We start from the raw sequence: 20,738 nt of genomic DNA, 5'->3' as shown, positions 1-20,738 counted from the left end.
CTCAAAAAAAAAAAAAAAAACCCGTTGCCTCAAAGTGATTTTAATTGGGAACTCTAGCAGGTGAAATTTTCAGCGGTTTCTTTCCTTTCCTTCTGAGGCTCATCTACTCACTGACACCCTCTCCCCACTCTTTTTCTCCTCTGATTTCTTTATTTTGATTCATCTCTTTTTTTTACATGTGAATATGAAAAAATTTAACTGTATACTAAAGCAAAAAGACTAGTAAAAATGAACCCTCATGCCCTCATGTCTCATCAACAGTAATTAACTCATGGCTCTTCTTACTTTATTTTTTCCCTCCCCCGTCAAATTATTTTCAAGCAGATTCCAGACATCATATAATTTCACCTATAAATATTTCAGTATTTTTATCTAAATGAGAGGACTTTTTTACACATGGCCATAATCACTACTAAATAAATTCTTCAATATCATCAAATATCTAGCCAGTGTTCCCAATTCCCCAGTTGTCTCTTATTTATTTATTTAATAATTGTAGGGTCCCCTTACAGTCTTTTAATTAATAGGCTTCTGCTTTAACTCCCTCTTCTTGGCCTCTCCCCCCATGCATTATTTTACTTTTTGAAGAAATCAGGTCATTGAAGAACAGTTTGGATTTTCCTGAAAGCATCCCTTCATGGTGATTTAAATATGTTCCTCTGTCCAATCTATTTTCTCCCTGTTTGATATATTAGCAACCATTGATGATTATGTCCTAGATCCATCAGTTCATCAGGGATTTCAAATTCTCTTTCATTCCTTCTTTCTTTATTAGCTATAATACCCCTGCAAAATTTCTCATCAGCTATTTGGTTACTCTGAAGTATAGATTGTATAGGGAAGGCAGGAAAATGCTGTATTCTTTCCCTTATTTACTAATGCTCATAATATTGAGATGGTGGTTCTTTATCATATTCTAAAAATAACTAATTAGTACCTATTTGTATCAGTGTAAACTCTGCTACAATTAATTTTCTTGTTGACGCTCACATTATTACATCTTTGTTCAATGGAACTCTCTTCAAGTTGTCTCCTAAGTCTTTTTAACACAAAACTAGTAGCCTTGGTAACTTCTGTATTTTCTAGTATCACAAGTTATACTGAATTTGTCTTACACATTCCCTGCCCTGAAATCAGCCATTTTTCTAACAAGTCTTAGTTCATTTTAGTGGAAAATAGTATTTGGAGACCAAGACCTGGGTGCTAAGGTGTGATTATTGCTATAGGCCTGATTCTTTATTGGCATGGTCTTGAAAACACATACCAAAGAAAAGCCCCACATTTTCTCCTCTCAGTCTAACATGCTTGACTTGTACTGATTTCAGGCTTATAATTGTTGTTAGGCGCCATCGAGTTGGTTCCAACTCATAACGACCCTATAGGACAGAGCAGAACTGCCCCCATAGGGTTTCCAAGGAGTGGCTGGTGGATTTGAACTGCTGACCTTTTGGTTAGCAGCCGAGCCCTTAACCATAAGCCACCAGGGCTCTGACTTATAATTAGAAACCCTTAAAAACACAGCTTAAGTTAAAGGTCTTTATAGCAGTTCTGTCTACCTGTACAGGTATTTATTTACCTGTTACCTCACTATTGCACAGAATGGCGGTTGCAAAGAATACTTACTTTGGGAGCTTCTATTCTCCATAAGAGAACAGTATTATATAATCTTCCCATTCCATTAATCCCCACAGTCTTTGCAAAACTTTAGGATGTCCAAAGTTAAAATCCATGCTTTTATTCTCACAGTGCCATTTAAAAATATATAAGATGAACATTTGGAAAGAACTGTAGACTGAGATTTTTAGAATATTTGTAGAAAAGTGCAGGCATTCAGAGAAAAACATAAAAGGGTGAGGTGACAGAGCTGTAAAGGAGCAGAGTTTTTATATATTATTGAAACTAAGTTGGTATTAATGCAAATTTGACTGTTGGAAAAGCAAGATGTTAACTATAATCTTCGGGATAACCCCTAAGGAAAAAACTAAAGAATATACAGAAAAAGAAATGAGAAGGGAATCAAAATGGCACACTAGAAAAAGTTAATTATAAAAGGGGAACAAAAAAGGTTTAAGACATAGAGAAAAAAAAAGAGCAAAATGGTAGAAGTGCTTCCTTATTAGTAATTACTTTGAATATAAATTAAACTTGCCAATTAAAAGGCAGAGATGGGCAGAATGAATAAAGAAACATGATCCAACTATATGCTATCTACAAAAGACTCACTTTAGATCCAAAGACATATTCAGGTTGAAAACAGAAACATGGAAAAAAGGTATTCCATGCAAACAACCAAGAGAGCTGGGGTGGCTATGCTAATATAAGACAAAATAGACTTAAAAAAATTGTTATAACAAAGGACATTAAGTATTGATTAAAAGGGTCCATCCATCAATAAGATATAACAATTATCCTTTCTGCCTGTATTACATTACTTAATCAACAGGACAATCCATTGACGTCAACAGTCTATCTATATTTAAAAGAAGGAAACAAACTTGGCCAAATTAAGTCAAGCAATGCCTGTATTTGAACTCAGGAGAGTCTCTATGTCTAATGCTTTACACTTAACCACACTTATTTAGCAAGTAAATGCTCGGGAGAAAAATGTAAGAATTCTGTTTTGTCTTTGCTTCACACATGCTCCTGTTGAAAAGGATTAAATTCATTAGGACTAGAATATGTAAAGGTTACCACTATCTCAAAATATCTTGGTATTGGAGAAGATGGACAGCATTCAGTCAAATCTTTCACATTTTTTTTAACTCTTTCAAGTACAAATTAATTTTTTTTATACCATGTTTTTTCATTAATGGAAGGCATGCTGAATTAAGGAGCATTTCTGAAATTTGTAATGAAATGCAGATTCTGATGCATAATACGTGGGGCACATATCTCCCTCTGGACACTGCATCACTTTCTAAATCCCTTGACAGGTACATACGATATATGGCACCTGAAAATGAGGCATTTGTGCAAGCATGGAATCATTACGAGAAACACAACTTCCAAATAACACACAGGAACACGGAAATATACTTACAAGGCTTATCTCACTGTACAAAAGCCAAAAGAGACAAAAGTTTTATACAATCACACCTTCAGGATGCAACACCTTATACAATACCCCATAAAAACAGTACTGTGTAGCACATGCCCATTTCTAGCAGTTACACAGGACCCCACCTGGAGGCAGCATGCACTCAAAATGGGAAAGCAACTTCACAAGAAATTTGAGAGGCAGAAAATCAAGGTGGGCAAACATATATCCCACTACTTGTGCTAACTTTTTTTAAAACTATAGGTTGGCAAACGTATCGATCAGCAGGATGTTTCAAAAATTACTACTCCAATAGCTTAGGAAATAAGGGCATAGCTACATGTAATTTAAAATACTCAAATTGCCAGTATCTCTGGGCTTAAGAAGTTTCCATGTTCTAGAAGAATTAAATTGCCAAGAAAGCTTAATTCAGCTATTGACCATCTAGCATTGATAATATACCATCACCATCACACGCAATAATATGACTGTAAGCCACACTTTAAGAAACAAGATTATATAACTTATAGAGATACCTCTCTGTTAAGGGCTTCTTTCAAGAGTCCTGCCTAGTAAAGTGATATAGAACGAGATTAAGAATCCTCACTATATAGATCTGTGATTATAGCTAGGCAGAGATATAGCTTTCATTTAATACAGATATTTATTAATCTGTTGTATATACTTTGGCTCTAAAATGTTCCAATTGAAAAAGTTACTTTGATTTTACCTGAAGATGCCTGTAACAGTACAACCAATCCTGTAGGTCGGTCTTCAGAGGAGGGGCCACTCTGTCCACAAATAACACAGTCATATACTGCCTCAGAAACTTGTGGTTCTGCTGTGGTTATCTCCATAGGAATATCCGTCTCAGGAGAGTCTAAGGAAAAAAAGTTACAGTTCTTAATTCCTAATGAGAAAAATCTCTCTTCAATGAAGTGGTGGTGGTGGGGTGGTCAAGTTCAAATAATTTTGAACTTCATTACCAATAAACTTATATAGTAATAACTATGAAAAAAAAATCTTGCTAAAGTAAAACATTTACTCAGAAAAAGGTTCAACAAAAAATGCAGAGTTGATATAAAGACAGACTTCAAAGAACATATGGCCAAATACACTTCTGATGTTGTTGAGTCATTCACATATAAAACTGATAACAAAAACATAGAGGCAAAGGCATTTGTATGAAAAAAAAAGGGAAACTATAACATTTTAAAAGAAGAAAGGAGACCTCATTTCTTTTCCTTGAGGCACGTTAGAGGGGAAATTTACAATAACATGGCAATCTTAGAAAGAAAGAGGATGTAAACAAGGAAGAAAGAATTTCTCCCTTACTCCAAATTCTAGTAATTATATCTCTCCAATGATAATTATCAAAAGATGTTCATTTATGTACAGAAATGGTTTAGATATGACTGGTTTATTAAGTATTAATTTTAAAAGCACATTATTACAGAAAATAGCAGCAATGTCCTGGCGATGGAGTTTCAGTAACAACAAGAAATAAAATATTGAGTTAAAAATGACTTTCAGATAAAGATCCTTAACTTCACGAAGATCAGTGATGCTGCCCCTGATGACAAAGCAGTGACTAGAGCGGACTGGGGAGACCAGGGAGGCAGAAATGATTTTTGAGATATGTAACAGATGAAAGCATATCTAAGTAAATACATTATATATATATATATATATGTCAGAGAAAGTTTTGATATATTTATCAAGAATTCTGCAGATAAAATAAACATATATCTGATATTTATTAACAATGACTGAGAGGGAAGGGGGCAGGAAATCTAAAATAGAACTTTGGATACTACCTGGTATTAACAGAAATAAAAAAGAAGCCAACAAATCAGAGAAAAAAAAACCAACAACATACTAATAGAATCAAAACCAGAAAGTACAATCTTTGTAAAAATGAAACTAATGAGTCAAAATGAAAAGATTTCACAGGAAAGAAAGTACCAGAGGCCATTAAGATTTGACATGAGACTACTTTGGATTTTACACAGAAAACTTTAGAAAAGAGGAGGTGAGTCTGACACCCTCAGGTTAAAGGAGAATGCAGAAATAGCTGGCTTAAAGAGTAATCAAATATTTCAATCTCATACTATTGTGTCAAAGAAACATAATGTCATCAACCCTATCTCACACACCCAGCCAACCCATAGATTCATGGGAAATAATAAATAAATGGTTGTTGTTTTAAATCACTAAATTTTGGAGTGGTTTGTTGCACAGCAGTTGCTAACTGACATGATTCTATCACAAGCTCATTACAATACGTAGAAGAACCGACGTGCTCTACCCTACTAAGATGTGAATCACGAAAGCTAATATTTAAAGTGGTAAAGGTGTTTCCACTGAGAAGATTTTCTAGTTTAAGGAATTAAAAAATCATTTCCCAGTGGCAGCATTTTAATATCTACTTATTCTACAACATTAATTTTAATATCGTCAAAGAGCAAAAACTTCAGTATTCACAAATACTACAATTCCACTTCAAGAGTACACACTAAAAAAAAAAAAAAATTTTCTTTTTTATTTATTTTAGTTATGTCAAAAATTTATTATCCTCATTTTGGTTAAAGAAGATTTAGAGTTTATTTTCACATAAAATTCATCTTTAATTACAAAAATAGCCTTTGCCTTTATTATTAACCTTTACACTTACAAATTCATTGGATTAATCTAAGCTGTTGGCAAAACAATAAAAAATCTTTTTGCTCCATGTTTTGCTTTCATGTTTATGGAGTTTTGTGGATGGGTGGAGGACAGAATGAACAAGCGATACAAGAATGATGTAGTTAGTGTCCTCAAAATAATGTGAAATATCTTTTGTTTGAAAACATTAGACCTCCCTAGGGGAACAGTTAACTGCAAAACACAGTGGCACAAGGAAATGTGTGGTATGCACTTTACGGGAGGCACAGAGAATTTTCTTCACTATACAAACTAACTCAAAATTGTATTTTATTTGGTTTTAAGGGCACACAATAGACTTTAATTTTTAACCGTTTTACTAAAGTCCATATTTTCTTCAGATTTCCTCGGTTTTTACCTAATGTCCTTTTTCTGTTCCAGGATCCCATCTGGGATACCGCATTATATTTAATTATCAAGTCTCCTTAAGCTCCTCTTGGCTGTGACCAATTCTCAGACTTCCCTTGGTTTTGATTACCTTGACAGCTTTGAAGAGTACTGGTGAGTATTTAATAGGATGTACTTCAATTTGAATTTGTCTGATGTTTTTGTCATGATCGGCCTGAGGTTATGGATTTTAGGGAAGAAGACCACAGAGGTAAAGTGTCATTTTCATCATATCATATCAAAGCTACATACCATCAACATAACTTTTCATTGTTGATATTAATCTGATTACCTGGCCGAGGTACTGTAAAGTACTTTTTCCCCTTTTCCATACTGTACTCTTTCGAAGGAAGTCACTATATACAGTCACACATAAGGAGCAGGGAGTTATGTTTCACCTCCTTGAGAGCAGAGTACCTACATAAGTTATTCGGAATTCTTCTGAATGAGAAATATGCCTACTCTGCCATTTATTTATTCAATCATTTATTTATATCAGTACGGACTCAAATATTTGTTTTATACTTAGGGTCATAATGAAATACTACTGCATTTATTTTGTTGCCGAAATTGTCCCAGCTTTGACCATTGGGAGTGCTTTCAGTTGCCTTGTGTCCCATTAACACAGCTCTCCCATCACTGGGGGTTTTTGAGACCTTCCTTACCTTCTGGCACTACAAAATGCTCTAGGTTCATCTTGCATATTCCCTTCCCCAGTCCTAGAAACAACCATTTCTCCAAGGAGCCCTAGTTCCTTTTATTGGAAAACGGTATTTGAAACCAAGCTATAGGCATTGGATGTGTTTGCTTCTACCGGAATATCATTGCTTGTAGACCTTCTCAGCTGACGGAGCAAGGAAATACATGTTTGTATACTAGCTCATGCATAGATACACAGATAGCTGTGGTCGAGTCAACTCTGACTCATGGCAACCTTATGTTTGACAGAATGAAATGTTGCCCAGTCCTGTGTTATCCTCATGATCAATGACATGTTTGAGTCCAACACCACTGCTACTGTGCCAATCCCTCTACTTCACCCAATATGCTGTCCTCCAGAAATTGATTCTTCCTGGTGAGTATCTGTTTTGTCGATCAGGATAGAATTACCTCCTGATCAGAGGGCTTTCCCTTTTGTGATTTGAGGATGGTAGAAGGCACGATGATTACCCAAGCAAGCGATGCACAGCAGTTTAAGGACACTTTTTTTTTTTTTTTTTTATGGGGTAAAGCAGCCGGGAAGTTTGACGACACAAGTTCAGGGCACGGGCAGCTGGGCAGTGTTCCAACCATCCTGGAGGCCCGTCCAGGAAGGAGCGCTCAGGGATGGGTTGGAGCTCACCCCCTCTTATACCAGAATTCAGTCCAAGTCAATACCAGCTGTATCTTTCAAGTTCTCAGCGAAGTAGCTACTTTTGGAGGTGCTTACCCCTTTGATGGAAGACATGTGTTCCCTTGGGTACTTACATATCCTTTAACTACCACACTTTCAAAGCTTAAATTGGGCTTTGTGACACACATCATTCCTCTGGCCTCGTAAGATGCTTCTTAGGCCACAATGACACATCATCCCAACTGAGGGCCATTTTCTAATCTAATTTGATATCACAGTATCTAAAGCGAGCAAATCAAACAATGGTCAGTTGTGATCCATATAGTTTTCATTGGCTAATTTTCAGAAGTAGACTGCCAGGCCTTTCTTCCTAGCCTTTCTTAGTCTGGAAGCTCTACTGAAAACTGTCCACCATGGGTGGTCCTGCTGGTATCTGAAAAACCAGTGGGAAAGCTTCCAGCATCACAGCAGCATGTAAGCCACCACAGTGTAACGAACTGACAGACAGGTGGTATTTGTGTACCCATCTGTGCCTATATTAATTTAAACATGAATTTGTGCTGATCTCTCCAACGCTAATGCATTATCACATTAATCATTCTAGTCTCTTCTCCTGCTTATCTGTAACTTCCCACTCCAGCAGTGAGAAACCTGGCTCCCGTTATCCATCATCCATATACTTAGCTGTTCAATTTCAGTATACATGTAAAAGTGGTTTCAGAATTGTTAAGGAAACAACTTTATCAACTAGAGTACAGTATTTACGTACAGTTCCTTTCACCTTTGGTTTTATAGACTCCTCTCCTTTATAAAGTTACTTAGTCAGCACCTTTCTCCCCCCTTCAGTGTGGTTGCTTCACACATGTGTAATATCCTCTTGTCACAGTCTGAATTCCATCTTGCGAAACCTCAGTTTTCTAAATGATTTTTTAAAATTTACATATATTAACACTCTTTCTGCTATAAAGTTCTACGGGTTTTGACAAACACATAGTGTTATATATCTAGCATTACAGAATCGTACAGAATAGTTTCACTGCTCTAAAAAATTCCCTGTGCTTCACCTATTCACTCCACCCATCACCTCCCTGGACCCCGAGCAATGCATATTCTGTTTAGTGTCTAGAGCTTTGCGAAAATGTCACATAGCTGGAATCATACAGGATGTAGCTTTTTCAGATTGGCTACTTTCACTTAGCAATATACATTTAAAATTCATCTTTCCAATGAGCTTGATAGCTCATTACTTTTCATTGCTGAGCAGTATTCTGTTGTATGAGTATTGATACTTTATTTTTCCATTCACCTACTGAAGGACATCTTGGTTGCTTCCAGTTTTGAGCAATTATGAATAAAGCTGCTACAAACATTCACATGCAGATTTTTGTGTCGACATAAGTTTTCAAATCAACTGGGTAAATATCTAGGAGTGCCAGAACCGAATCATATGGTAAGGCTATCTTTAGCTTTGTAAGAAGCTGCCTTTCTAAGTGGTTGTACCATTTTGTATTCCTACGAGCAGCGAGAGTTTCTGTTGTCCTCACCCTTGCCAGCAATTGGTATTGTCAGATTTTTAATTTTAGACATTTTAATAGGTCTGTGGTGAAATCTTATTACTATTTGTAGAAGTGAGCATCTTCATATAGGAAAGTTGATAACTTTAGAAAGGCATTAAACAACAGATTGGTAACAGTACTAATCAGTGGGGAGGGAGGGGGGTAGGAGAGGGGTATTCACTAATTAGATAGTAGATAAGAACTACTTTAGGTGACGAGAAAGACAACACACAATACAGGCAACGTCAGCACAACTGGGCTAAACCAAAAGCAAAGACGTTTCCTGAATAAACTGAACGCTTCGAAGGTCAGCACAGCAGAGGTGGGGGTTCTGAGGACCATGGTTTCAGGGGTCATCTAAGTCAATTGGCATAATAAAATCTATTAAGAAAACATTCTGCACCCCACTTTGAAGAGTGGCATCTGGGGTCTTAAACGCTAGTAAGCGGTCATCTAAGATGCATCAATTGATCTCAACCCACCTGGATCAAAGGAGAATGAAGAACACCAAGGACACAAGGTAATTATGAGCCCAAGAGACAGAAAGGGCCACATAAACCAGAGACTACATCAGCCTGAGACCAGAAGAGCTATATGGTGCCCAGTTACAACTGATGACTGCCCTGACAGGGAACACAACAGAGAGCCCCTGAGGGAGCAGGAGAACAGTGGGATGCAGACCCCAAATTCTTGTAAAAAGACCAGACTGAATGGTCAGACTGGGACTGCAGGGACTCCGGAGGCCATGGCCCCCAGACCTTCTGTTGGCCTTGGACAGGAACCATTCCCAAGGCCAACTCTTCAGACAGGGATTGGACTGGACAATGGGATGGAGAAGGATGCTGGTGAGGAGTGAGCTTCTCGGACCAGGTGGACACTTTAGACTATGTTGGCATCTCCTGCCTGGAGGGGAGATGAGAGGGTAGAGGGGGTTAGAAACTGGTGAAGTGGACACAAAAAGAAGAGTGGGGGAGGGAGCAGGCTGTCTCATGAGAGGGAGAGGAATTGGGAGTATGTAGCAAGGCGTATGTAAGTTTTTGTGTGAGAGATTGACTTGATTTGTAAACTTTCACTTAATGCACACTAAAAATTAAAAAAAAAAGAGTACTAATCACAGAGGGAAATCTTCTGCCTGCAGAGAGAAAAGCTTTTGTACTTAATTTTTACCTAATAATGTTCTGTATTTGATTAGTGGATTGGCAAAGTATTTTATTATAAATCTGAAATATTCTGTGTTATGTTACTAGACCAGAAGATTTAGGAGAACATCCCTAATATGCAAAGATAAGGCAAAATAAGAAAGAAGTAACTATTGATTACTTACATTTTTACAACACAGATATGAAATAAAGCAAGAACACAGAAGGAATCTGACAAATGAATATTAAATCAAGATAAATTAATTACGATAAATTAATGAATATTAAACTGTATCAGTACTACTTCCAGTTAGTATCTCAGATGTGGGACCTGCTTCATGTGTTAATAACATTATAACACATAACGCCACATGCAAATAGAGCAAACAGTAGTCAGAGACAGAGCAACATAAGATTTGTGAGTTTTATCTTGGGCAATGGATGAAATCAACTGGGTTTTCAGGGTCAAACAGATACCTTTGGAAAGGGATTGAGTTATAAATAAAAAGAATATACTGAATCTGCACAGTCCAGAATAAATAAACCTAGTACTCATGAATCTGTATTGCCCCATCTGTCACCACTGTGGAAGGCAAGAATCGGATGGGGAAAAGGAGGAGCTCATCATCCCGATGACTTCTGTGAATTGCCTACGTTTGCCAGCAGTTATGACTGCCTGATCCCTCAACTGTTCTTCCTGTGCTCTGGCAACTGTCAAAAAAGGTCAACTGTTCCCAAAAAGTAGCAAGACCTAGGAGATGGAGTCAATAACTTTGCCCAGTGATGACATTCAAATTTATGACCCTGAATGTAACGAGGCCCTAAGCATTGCTTATCGATCTTTACAATGGGCCATGGTGGGAACATTTCCCACTCTCCTCAACAACTACTCCAAACCTCAGGTCACATTTCTTTTCACTCAACAGAATATACCTTTTGCTTAACTCTGAAAACTAAAGCAATCGAGAGTGATCTGCCTTAACCTCCCATTTCCTTCCCCTCTAATGGGCATTATTATCTCTATCTCCAGCCACTCTTTCCTTCTTCCCTCCAGTCTCCTCAGGTGAAGAGGTGACCATTTTCCTATTCAAGACACCACCACCCAACTTCCTCTTGGGTGCCTTGCTTAATCAATTCCTTAGAAAACCATTTTTGTTTTGTTTCACTAGAGGTGGGAGGCCACAGAAGAGAACATGTATAAGTAAATATTAACTAAGTTTTTTTCTTAGTTCCTAAAATTGGAAATAAACTGAAACAAATGAACTCTACATCAAACTGGTAACATTACCTCACAAAAAAGGACGGTTCTCAAGTGACTTAAGAACATAGAATTTTGACTTTACACCCTTACTGAGTGGATGCATTAAAGAACAAAATGATCTATTTAAGTAATTTTTAAAAATTTTAAACTTCATTCAGTAATTTCATTGTTTAATATCTAGTTTGATATTTTGAAACTATTTTATTTTGTAGGAAAAAGCAATTTTCTTGAGTATTACATATTACATTTGCTGTGGTGTTGGCTAAGAATATTGAATATACCATGGGCTGCTGGAAGAACAAAGAAATCTGCCCTGGGAGAAGTAGAACCAGGATGCTCCTTAGAAGCAAGGATGGCGAGACTTCATCTCACATACTTTGGACATGTTATCAGGAGGGATTGGTCCCTGGAGAAGGATATCGTGCTTGGTAAAGCAGAAGGTCAGCGGAAAAAAAGGATGACCCTCAACAAGATGGACTGACACAGTGGCTGCAACAATGAACTCAAGCTGGATTGCCACAGTGGCTGCAACAATGAACTCAAGCATAATGATTATGAGGTAAAGCACAAGACTGGGCACTGTTTCATTCTGTTGCACATAGGGTTGCTATGAGTTGGAATCAACTCAACGGCACCTAACAACAAACGACAGGACGTGTATGCTGAAGTACTTAGAAGTGTCCGGATGTCAGCAACTTATTTAACACTTTAGAGAGACAGAGAATGTGAGAAAACAAATAAAGCAAAATGTTAACTAGATGAAGGTTCTATTGGTATATGGGTGTTCACAATACTGTTCTTTCAACTTTTCTGTATATCTGAAATTTTTTCATAAGAAAAAATAGCAGTACAAAATATTTCATTTTGGTAAAGACTGCATTTTTATGCATATGTCCTTAGACAAAGATCTGCTAGTATACAGCATAAGTTAGGCTGGTAGTAAAAATATTTTCTTACTTGTAATTATTTATGTTTTCTAAGTTCCTACAAAATGCTAATGAAGAGATGGAGGAAAGAGACAGAGGGAGAAGGCACTAAAAACATGTGAAAGCTGTTTTAAGGATATTAGGGTAATTTTGCTGGAAAAGATCAGAATTAAGTAAATGTATAATGGCAGGCCTCACAAATCTAAGAAGCAGTTTAACAGAACAGAGAGAGGACACTATATTGCTATCATCAGGAAGAACTTTCTGATAATTGAAGCAACTCAACAGAAGGGTTCTATATTATTTAAATAAAGGCTAGAAATCACCTGTCTGTAATGTTTAAAACTGATGGTTGATTAGGCTAGATCATCCCAAAGGTCAGGGAACCATAATTTTGAGAATTCTAAACTAATAAATTTTGACTTACCAACATCCATGGCAGTTTCCATAAAGCTTTTCTGTCGTGAAGCAAACTCTGCAAGCAATTTCTGCTGCCTCTCTCTAGCCTTTTGTCGCCTAGATTAAACAGAAATAAAGTGATAAGGATCACACGTGCTTAGGACTTACCTACCATTTTTCAGGGGTATATATCGAATGAAAAGCCCCTAGCACACAGTGGAGAGCAATCTGTTTTCTGAAGTATGCATTAAGTTTCACTTACTGTCTTTAAAAGGATTCTACTATAAAAAGGTTTGAAAATCACCAACTTAGAGGTAAAAATAAAAGCCAAGATTTAACTTTAAAGTTTGAAATAGTAATTAAGATAGATAGAAAATTTGGATTTTCAACATGATTTCCTAAGAATATGTTAATTGGTTACTAGAGTAACAATTTAGTCTGCAGCACAAATACCAAATTGCTTACTAGAAGAAGCTATGATGTCTAAATATGAATAGAATCTAGAAGATAAGAATTGTCAGATTTATTGTTACTCTAAGAAAAAGTCTCTCTGACTAGATATAGAAGGAACAGAAGCTAAAAAGAAGTCTTCCAGTTTATACTAGGGGATATTCCAAATTTGATTTATTTTCTTTGAAGTTAAAAAATCTGAAAGATCCCAAATCCAGCATAAAGAATAAAACTATATTCCAAAAAGCATAAATATTCTTCTGGATTAATTCAGTCTATTCTGTTTTTATTTATCCCTTATCTACTTCTAAAACAGATTTAATTTTAAGGTTGGTTGCCAAAAATCACCAATACAACAGGACAATACAATAATGTAAGAGTAATAAAAGGGGGCACAGTTACGAATACTTCTTAGACATAACCAAACACCCTGTGGGATTGGGGAACTGGGTTTAAGGGCTTAGGACCAGAGTCTCGAGGGACAACCTGGTCAACTGGCATAACATAGCTCATAAAGATAATGTTCTACATCCTAGTTTGGTGAGTACTGTCTGGGGTCTTAAAAGCTTGCAAGCAGCCATCTAAGATACAACTATTGGTCTCTACGCATCTGGAGCAAAAGAGAAAGAAGAAAACCAAAGACTCGGAGAAGAAACTAGTCTGCAGGACTAATAAGCTACATAAACCACAGCCTCATCTACCTTGAGATCAGAAGAACTAAATGGTGCCCGGCGACCACTATCAACCTTTCCAAACAGGGATACAATAGATGGTCCCAAACAGAATGGGGAAAAAATGCAGAACAAAGCTCAAATTCCTAAAAACGGCCAGACTTACTGGATTGGTAGAGCCTAGAGGAACCTCTGAGACCATTGCCCGGGGATACCTTTTAAACTTGGGATTCAAATCACTCCCAGAGGTCACCTACCAGCCAAATGACAGAGTGGCTCATAAAATAAATATCACCTGTGAGTTCTGTGCTCCTTTAAAAAATCATCTAAATGAGACCTGACGTCAACATTCATCCTAGATCAAAGATGACAAGGTAAAGGAAGCTAGATTAATGGAAACAGAACAACCAGAATGGAAAGCATGAGAATGCTAACACATTGCTGAAAAATATGTATACCCCCCCACCAGTGCCGTCGAGTCAATTCCGACTCACGGTGACCCTATATGTATAGAAGTTGTTAAATGAGAACCTAATTTGCTATATATATGACAATAAAATATTAAAAATAAATAAAGATGGAAGATAGGCTTCCTTAGATTGTAGGATGCTAATAAGGGTACCAGTGAGCATAAAATTTTACCCAGCAAAAAGGTTAAAATAATAATTTAAAATAAGAGGAGTGGGAAAGAAAGAAGAAAAAGAAAGGTTTAAAAGTGAGTTAGATACCAGTTCATCAGGAGAGACAAAATTTTTACCTCAACAAAACTCAGAGGAATTTATTACAGCCCATGATAAAAAGGATGTTAAAAACTTAACGGACAGAGTAGAGTATACTCTAGCAGTTCCTTTTAATGTCCATTTATTATATCTATACACTACAAGGAAACCCTGATGGCGTAGTGGTTAAGTGCTATGGCTGCTAACTGAGAGGCTGGCAGTTCAAATCCGCCAGGCGCTCCTTGGAAACTCTATGAGTAGGAATTGAATCAATGGCAATGGTTTTTTTTTTTTTTTTTTGGTTTTATACACTACAAAAGTCAAAGCATGATGTTAAACCAAGGTTCTATAAAGTCATTTCTACAGGAAATCTAAAAATATTTTTCTATTAATCCAAAATGACCCAAGGATACAGCAATACAGCATTTAGTAGAATGAGACGTTAATAGTAATTTTTATTCACACATCTGCTCCCATCTAATTGGTTGAGATAATCATGAACTAAACAAAGTATAACTATAAAGTCAAGTACTATGGTCCACCTTACCATGGGAATGTACACATTTATGCCAATGATGTTCAAAAGATTTTCAATACTCCTTTCTTTAACAATTATTTTAATGACAATTTAGGATCTACATAAGAAAACCTGCCTTATTATAACAACTCTTATTTTTTATATTGTTTTTGAGCCAATATATTATTATCCAGCTCAATCACTCATCTTATTAATTAAACTTAACTCTCTATGATATTGGCCATTTCAAAAATTAAATCCACCCTTCCTTTCTCTTCCCTTCCTGAAAATGGACAGTGGAAACAGTGGCCCAGCACAGGGTGTCAGGACTCAACAATCCAGTAAAGGAGGGTATTTATGTGAGAGAAGATTACAGGGAATTGGTTACATACAACAGAATTGATTAAAAAAAAAAAAAAACTAATATATATTAAGGATAATGGGTTCCAGTTTTCTCATTGTGGGATTAAGGAGTTACAAATACGGAAAGAAAACAAGAATGACCCCTAGGATACTGCTGGACTGGAATTGAAGATATCAGGGTAAACTTATAGCTTTCAATAGATATAGAAATAAAAATAAATCTCAGTCTCCCTATCTCTCTCTTACACACACACACATACCCCATACACACACTCTTCCTCTGTCCATTAAAAGGGCCTAAGAACTGCTATACCCCATTAGCAATAAGCACACTAGATATCTAAATCGTGGTTTTTAAGCACCATTCTCCAAGCCGAGCTCCTTGATGAGCCTAGAACATCCTTTTATCCTAGATAATTTGAAAATGCTCAAAGAATGATGGAGTAAGTTAGAATAACACAGAAACCAGAGAAAGGGGTTCCTGCTGGCCAAATCTGGAACAATTTTAGGATCAAAAATTAATAACAAGCATATCAGATTACAACTCATAAAATAAAATAGGAATTCATGAGTCCATACTGATATGAAATAAATGAATAAACTGAAAGTTAATGAGGAATGAGATATTACATAGTCTCAAAGTATCTCTCCACAAATTAAGTATCAATTATAAAAGGGAAAAAAAGAGTAACCTGACAGTAAAGAAGTCTGGCAAACACCTTAAACAAGTAATTGAAATTAATCACTAGTAATGAAACAAATCAAAATCATATAACACCTGATGGGATGTAATGAAAAGAAAGCAGCACCACTTCTTTAATATTCCTGCCAGAGATGCATAACCTAAATATAAACATAAGGGGAATATCATACATGTTCAAATTGAGGAACATTCTACAATGCGACTGTCCTGTAATTGTCAAAATGCCATTATCACATGAATAAAGGAAAGACTGAAGAAACTATTTCAGACTGAAGGAGACTAAAGAGATAACTAAATGCGATGTATGACTCTGGACTGGATCCTTTTACTATAAAAAAAATAAAATTACTGAGACAACTGTCAAAGCTTGAATGGGAGCCAAGAATTTAAACACAGTCAAATATGATGTTAATTTCCTGATTTTGATCATCATATTGTGGTTATTTAAGAAAATGCCCTTATTTGTAGGAAACACATACTAAATAAAGTTCAGGGTGAAGGGGCATCATATCAGCAACTTACTCTCAAATGGCTCAGGAAGTTCTTTGTACTGTCCTTAAAACGTTTCTATAAATTTGAGATTGCTTCAAAATAAAAAGTGAAAAAAATTAAATCCATCCTCAAAGGACAAATATTTGCTTTCCTGGGAGAAACGGAAAAAAACAAAAATGTGCTACAGATGCCCAAAGCATTCTAAAGAGACCTCCAAAAATGCTTTGAGCAACAACAGCATGAACAGAACACGTTTGGTCTCCTGTATCACTACTTTGAAGATATATAAATTTATTGTATCAGTTTTATTGTTTCTTTAATAAAGACAATGTTATGCCACTCTACAGTTCAACTTAAAACATATATGCATGTATTTAGAATAAATGTCCATAAAATATGTTTCAAATAACAAATTCATATATCAAATGTAAGACAACCTCAAATGTAACTGATTGGCACTAGTATTAAAATGCATTTCAATATTAGCTTTCTATGATTTTCGGAGAGAAAAATTTTCATTATTTTTCCCTCATGAATTTTTTTTTTAATCTAGGTTATTCCTTTCCTAAAATTTGGCATTAATGTAAATAAAGACCATTAACAAAAGACATAAACAAGTTCTGGCAGATTCAATACAGCTCATAAATTTTCCATTATTACCCCAGTGTGAAGTCACTAAAGTTGAGTATCATTACAACCATCTACGGGTTTTCTATGATGAAAGCTAATCTATTATGAAAGTGACGCCAAGTTTGCTACAGGTGAGGTACCTGGAAATGGATCATCATTAAAGTGCTTATGAACTATTCTGTGTTTATTATAAAACTTAACCCAAAATTCAAAATATACTGAGAAGCCATTGTGGGAAGCACAGCGAGCCCCACATACATTCATCTTAATCCTTAGCTGTGTCTGCTTCAGAATTAGTGTCAGGTCCTTGTCAGTATCATTCCCACTCAAAGGAAATAAAACCCATTGCAAAAAAAAGAGGCTTTAAATTTTTTAGAATATTATTTATTACAACATCCTTATGGCCTTTGTAAAAATGGCACCTGAACCATGTCCTCCAGTATCACATCTATTGTAAAAATTACAAAATGCCCTTAACCAAATTAACTGACTTACTGAACGTTTACCTTGCTTTAATGTATGCGTGTGTATATATATATATACAAAACAAGTAGGAAAGGTCACCAATTTAGAAGAGGTTAACAAAAACTTAAAATATACCTTATTTTCAACCTCCTAATTTTATCAATAAATTTGTTAAATTCTAGGCTATCATACTTCAAAATTAATGAACTCCCGTCTAAATTGTTAGTTCTTTGTAACAATTCCTGTTCATGAAGTACTAAGAGGAAAAAAATAGGAACTCTCCTAAATTCTTAATTTACTTTTATGATACTTCTAATGTGAATTTTCTTTAACAAATGTTTAATTACATTAGAAATAAAGTGTAACATTCATTAGACGGTAACCCAGAAAAACCCATTGCTGTTGAGTCAATTCCAACACATAGCAACCCTATAGAACAGAGTAGAACTGCCCCATAAGGTTTCCAAGGCTGTAAATCTTTACAGAAGCAGACTGTCACATCTTTCTCCTGCAAAGCGGCTGGCGGTTTGGAACCGCCGACCTTTTGGTTAGCAGCTAAGCTTTTTAACCACTGTGCCACCAGTGTTCTTTTTCATTAGCGCGTATGCTTTTTTCCTTTTAATAAACACTGAACCCTTTCCAGGGGCTTCACAGTTATGCTGCATTTCATTCTCAAGATTCATCTTATCCTATTTATGATAGCAGGGTAGGCTGCTGGAGGAGAGCTGGTGACAACGCACAACAGTAACAACTCTTCTGGTGAACAACGTGCACTGGGAACCAGACCATGTTCATAGCCTTTGACCCACAAATCCCATTTATAAAAAAAAAAAAAACTCTGTCCCACGAAAGAAAGTCGAAAGGTGGAAAAAAATGAGGTTTTCATAAATGTTATAATTTAGGAACAAATTAGAAGCAACCTAAAAATTCTTAAACTAGAGGTATACATTCACTAGGTGTTTAAAAACATATTTTAATAATTAGTAATCATATATTGATAAAGATTCAAAGAACCAAAAAGAACTAAAACAGTTGGATTTTTATTTTGAGAAATATTTTAAATATCTAACAGTTTTTTTTTCCCCTATTCTCATTTAAAGTTGAATTAATAAGACTTTTTGAAAATAGCAAGAGAATTATTAGATCCCTGTGGAGCCCTGGTGGGGCAGTGGTTAAGAGCTCGGCTGCTAACCAAAAGGCTGGCTGTTTGAATCCAACCAGCTGCTCCTTGGAAACCTGTGGGGCAGTTCTACTCCATCCTATAGGGCTGCTATGAGTCGGAATCGACTTGAGGGCAACAGGTTTGTCTTTTTGTTTGTTTGTTTTATGGCAATAACAGTAGTAGCAATATTTCCAAAGGGGCCTACAAGTTTAAGGTACTAATTTAATATTGGGGTCAGAAACTCTTGTTTTATCACCTTCAGCTAATTCAGCATACTACATGCCCAAGCACTGACTATGTTCAGTTTCAGTTGCCTTAAACACTAACCAGTTATGGCTACGGCTGTTAAATATCTAGGTAATTAGTTTCAGATGACCAAAAAACAAAATACCAAATCTTCAATTGTACCATATCTGTTTAAAACATTAAAAATAAAAATTACCTTTCTTCTTTGTCCAATGTTTTCTTCTCTGCTGCAGTGATTTTTTTGGGTGGCACAGGAGGGGTCACTTTTCTACATATCTCTTCAATGATGCGCTTGTTCATTCTGCTTTGCAATGCAGATTTTAGTAAAATTCTTTCTACTGCAGTTATACCATCTCCATGACTATATTTAGGAATTTCTGGTTGGATTAAAATTTCTATGTCATCTAGCCAAGGAGGATAGTAGGAGTTTTGTTTTCCTGAGAGTTTGTGGTGAAGTTTAATTAGCAAAGACAATATGCTTTCTTTTATTTCCAAAATGGCTGTAGTTAACTGTGGAGCTGAACCAGGAGTAGACCATTTACTTGAAGTTTTGGGACGAACCACCTGATTTGCTTCATTGCTACTGCGATTGATGATCTCCTGAAATTTCTTTCTACGTTCTGCTACTAAGCTGAAAACTTGAGCTGTACCCGAATTCTACCATGAAAAAAGAGAAAGAAGGAAAAAAGCAAGAGAAATTACTCAGCATAAATTTTGAGATCATATTAGCACTACCTTTTCAAAAGGGAATGGTCCAAGTTTCATGCAAAGATTTATTTAATATTTTTAAGATCATACTTCTAAGACACACTTAATCTTTAATTCCCAAGGAAGTTTTGCTGATTTAAATGTATACTGCAAAAATGAGACAATGTATGCCCAAACCATTTTTTTGGTAAATTTTAAATATACATTTTATAAGATGTAAATATTGTTTCCAACAATAGTTAAGTTATTTAAAATTAATGTGTCCCTTCACTTCTCTTTCTCAAACATATTTAGTCCCACTCAATCTGGAAACAGCAAGGAGGAGAAAGAACAATACCATCATTAATACCTCTTTCTCAATCTCCTGGACCTATCTACCAGGGAAAATAGAGGAAGCTTAGGAATATTTATGGCACATACTAAAGAGAAATCTAAACTAAGTTCCTTACCAGTTTAAAGAAAGAGAAGTTGTTCTATTCAACATTCATCAAGAATTCTGCACTCTACTAATTTCTACAGGACTCCTGTATTTTCCAGTTAAGAAAACTATTATTTTTTAAGTTAGTGAATCTGAACTTGTAATTCATTTCATTTTTAAAGAACTTGAAAAGTTTGATAATTACTTCTAACACAAATGCTTGAAGTTACTGAACTGAAATATAAAGATGAAAAATCAAATTAGTCTGTTTCATATTTGAACATCACTGTTTTTATTTGAACATTTTTTAAACTACTTCCACAACAATTTATCCTCTAAATAGCCTTTTTGTTAAAGCAGTCACACTGCATTAGGGCTCTTAGAAATCATATTTCAACTAAGATACGAGCCAGTTTAATGGATTTTATTAATTTTTTTAAAGCTAGCATAGAA

At 35.8% G+C, this 20,738-nt stretch overlaps 1 protein-coding gene across 4 annotated transcripts in view; it reads right to left on the bottom strand.

Moving 5' to 3' along the window:
* UBR3 (ubiquitin protein ligase E3 component n-recognin 3) overlaps nt 1-20,738 on the bottom strand; it is a 236,017-nt gene that overhangs the window by 85,796 nt on the left and 129,483 nt on the right. For all 4 annotated transcript variants that reach the window (XM_049887378.1, XM_049887377.1, XM_049887379.1 and 1 more), the window contains exons 23-25: nt 19,356-19,816; nt 12,770-12,858; nt 3,768-3,917 (exon numbers count right to left, since the gene is read on the bottom strand). In XM_049887378.1, the coding sequence (XP_049743335.1) occupies nt 3,768-3,917; nt 12,770-12,858; nt 19,356-19,816 (700 nt within the window). The remainder of the gene's footprint in view (nt 1-3,767; nt 3,918-12,769; nt 12,859-19,355; nt 19,817-20,738) is intronic.

This window comes from Elephas maximus, chromosome 6 (genome assembly GCF_024166365.1).
Source record: "Elephas maximus indicus isolate mEleMax1 chromosome 6, mEleMax1 primary haplotype, whole genome shotgun sequence".
NCBI lineage: Eukaryota > Metazoa > Chordata > Mammalia > Proboscidea > Elephantidae > Elephas > Elephas maximus.
This window is presented reverse-complemented; position numbering and strand designations above follow the sequence as displayed.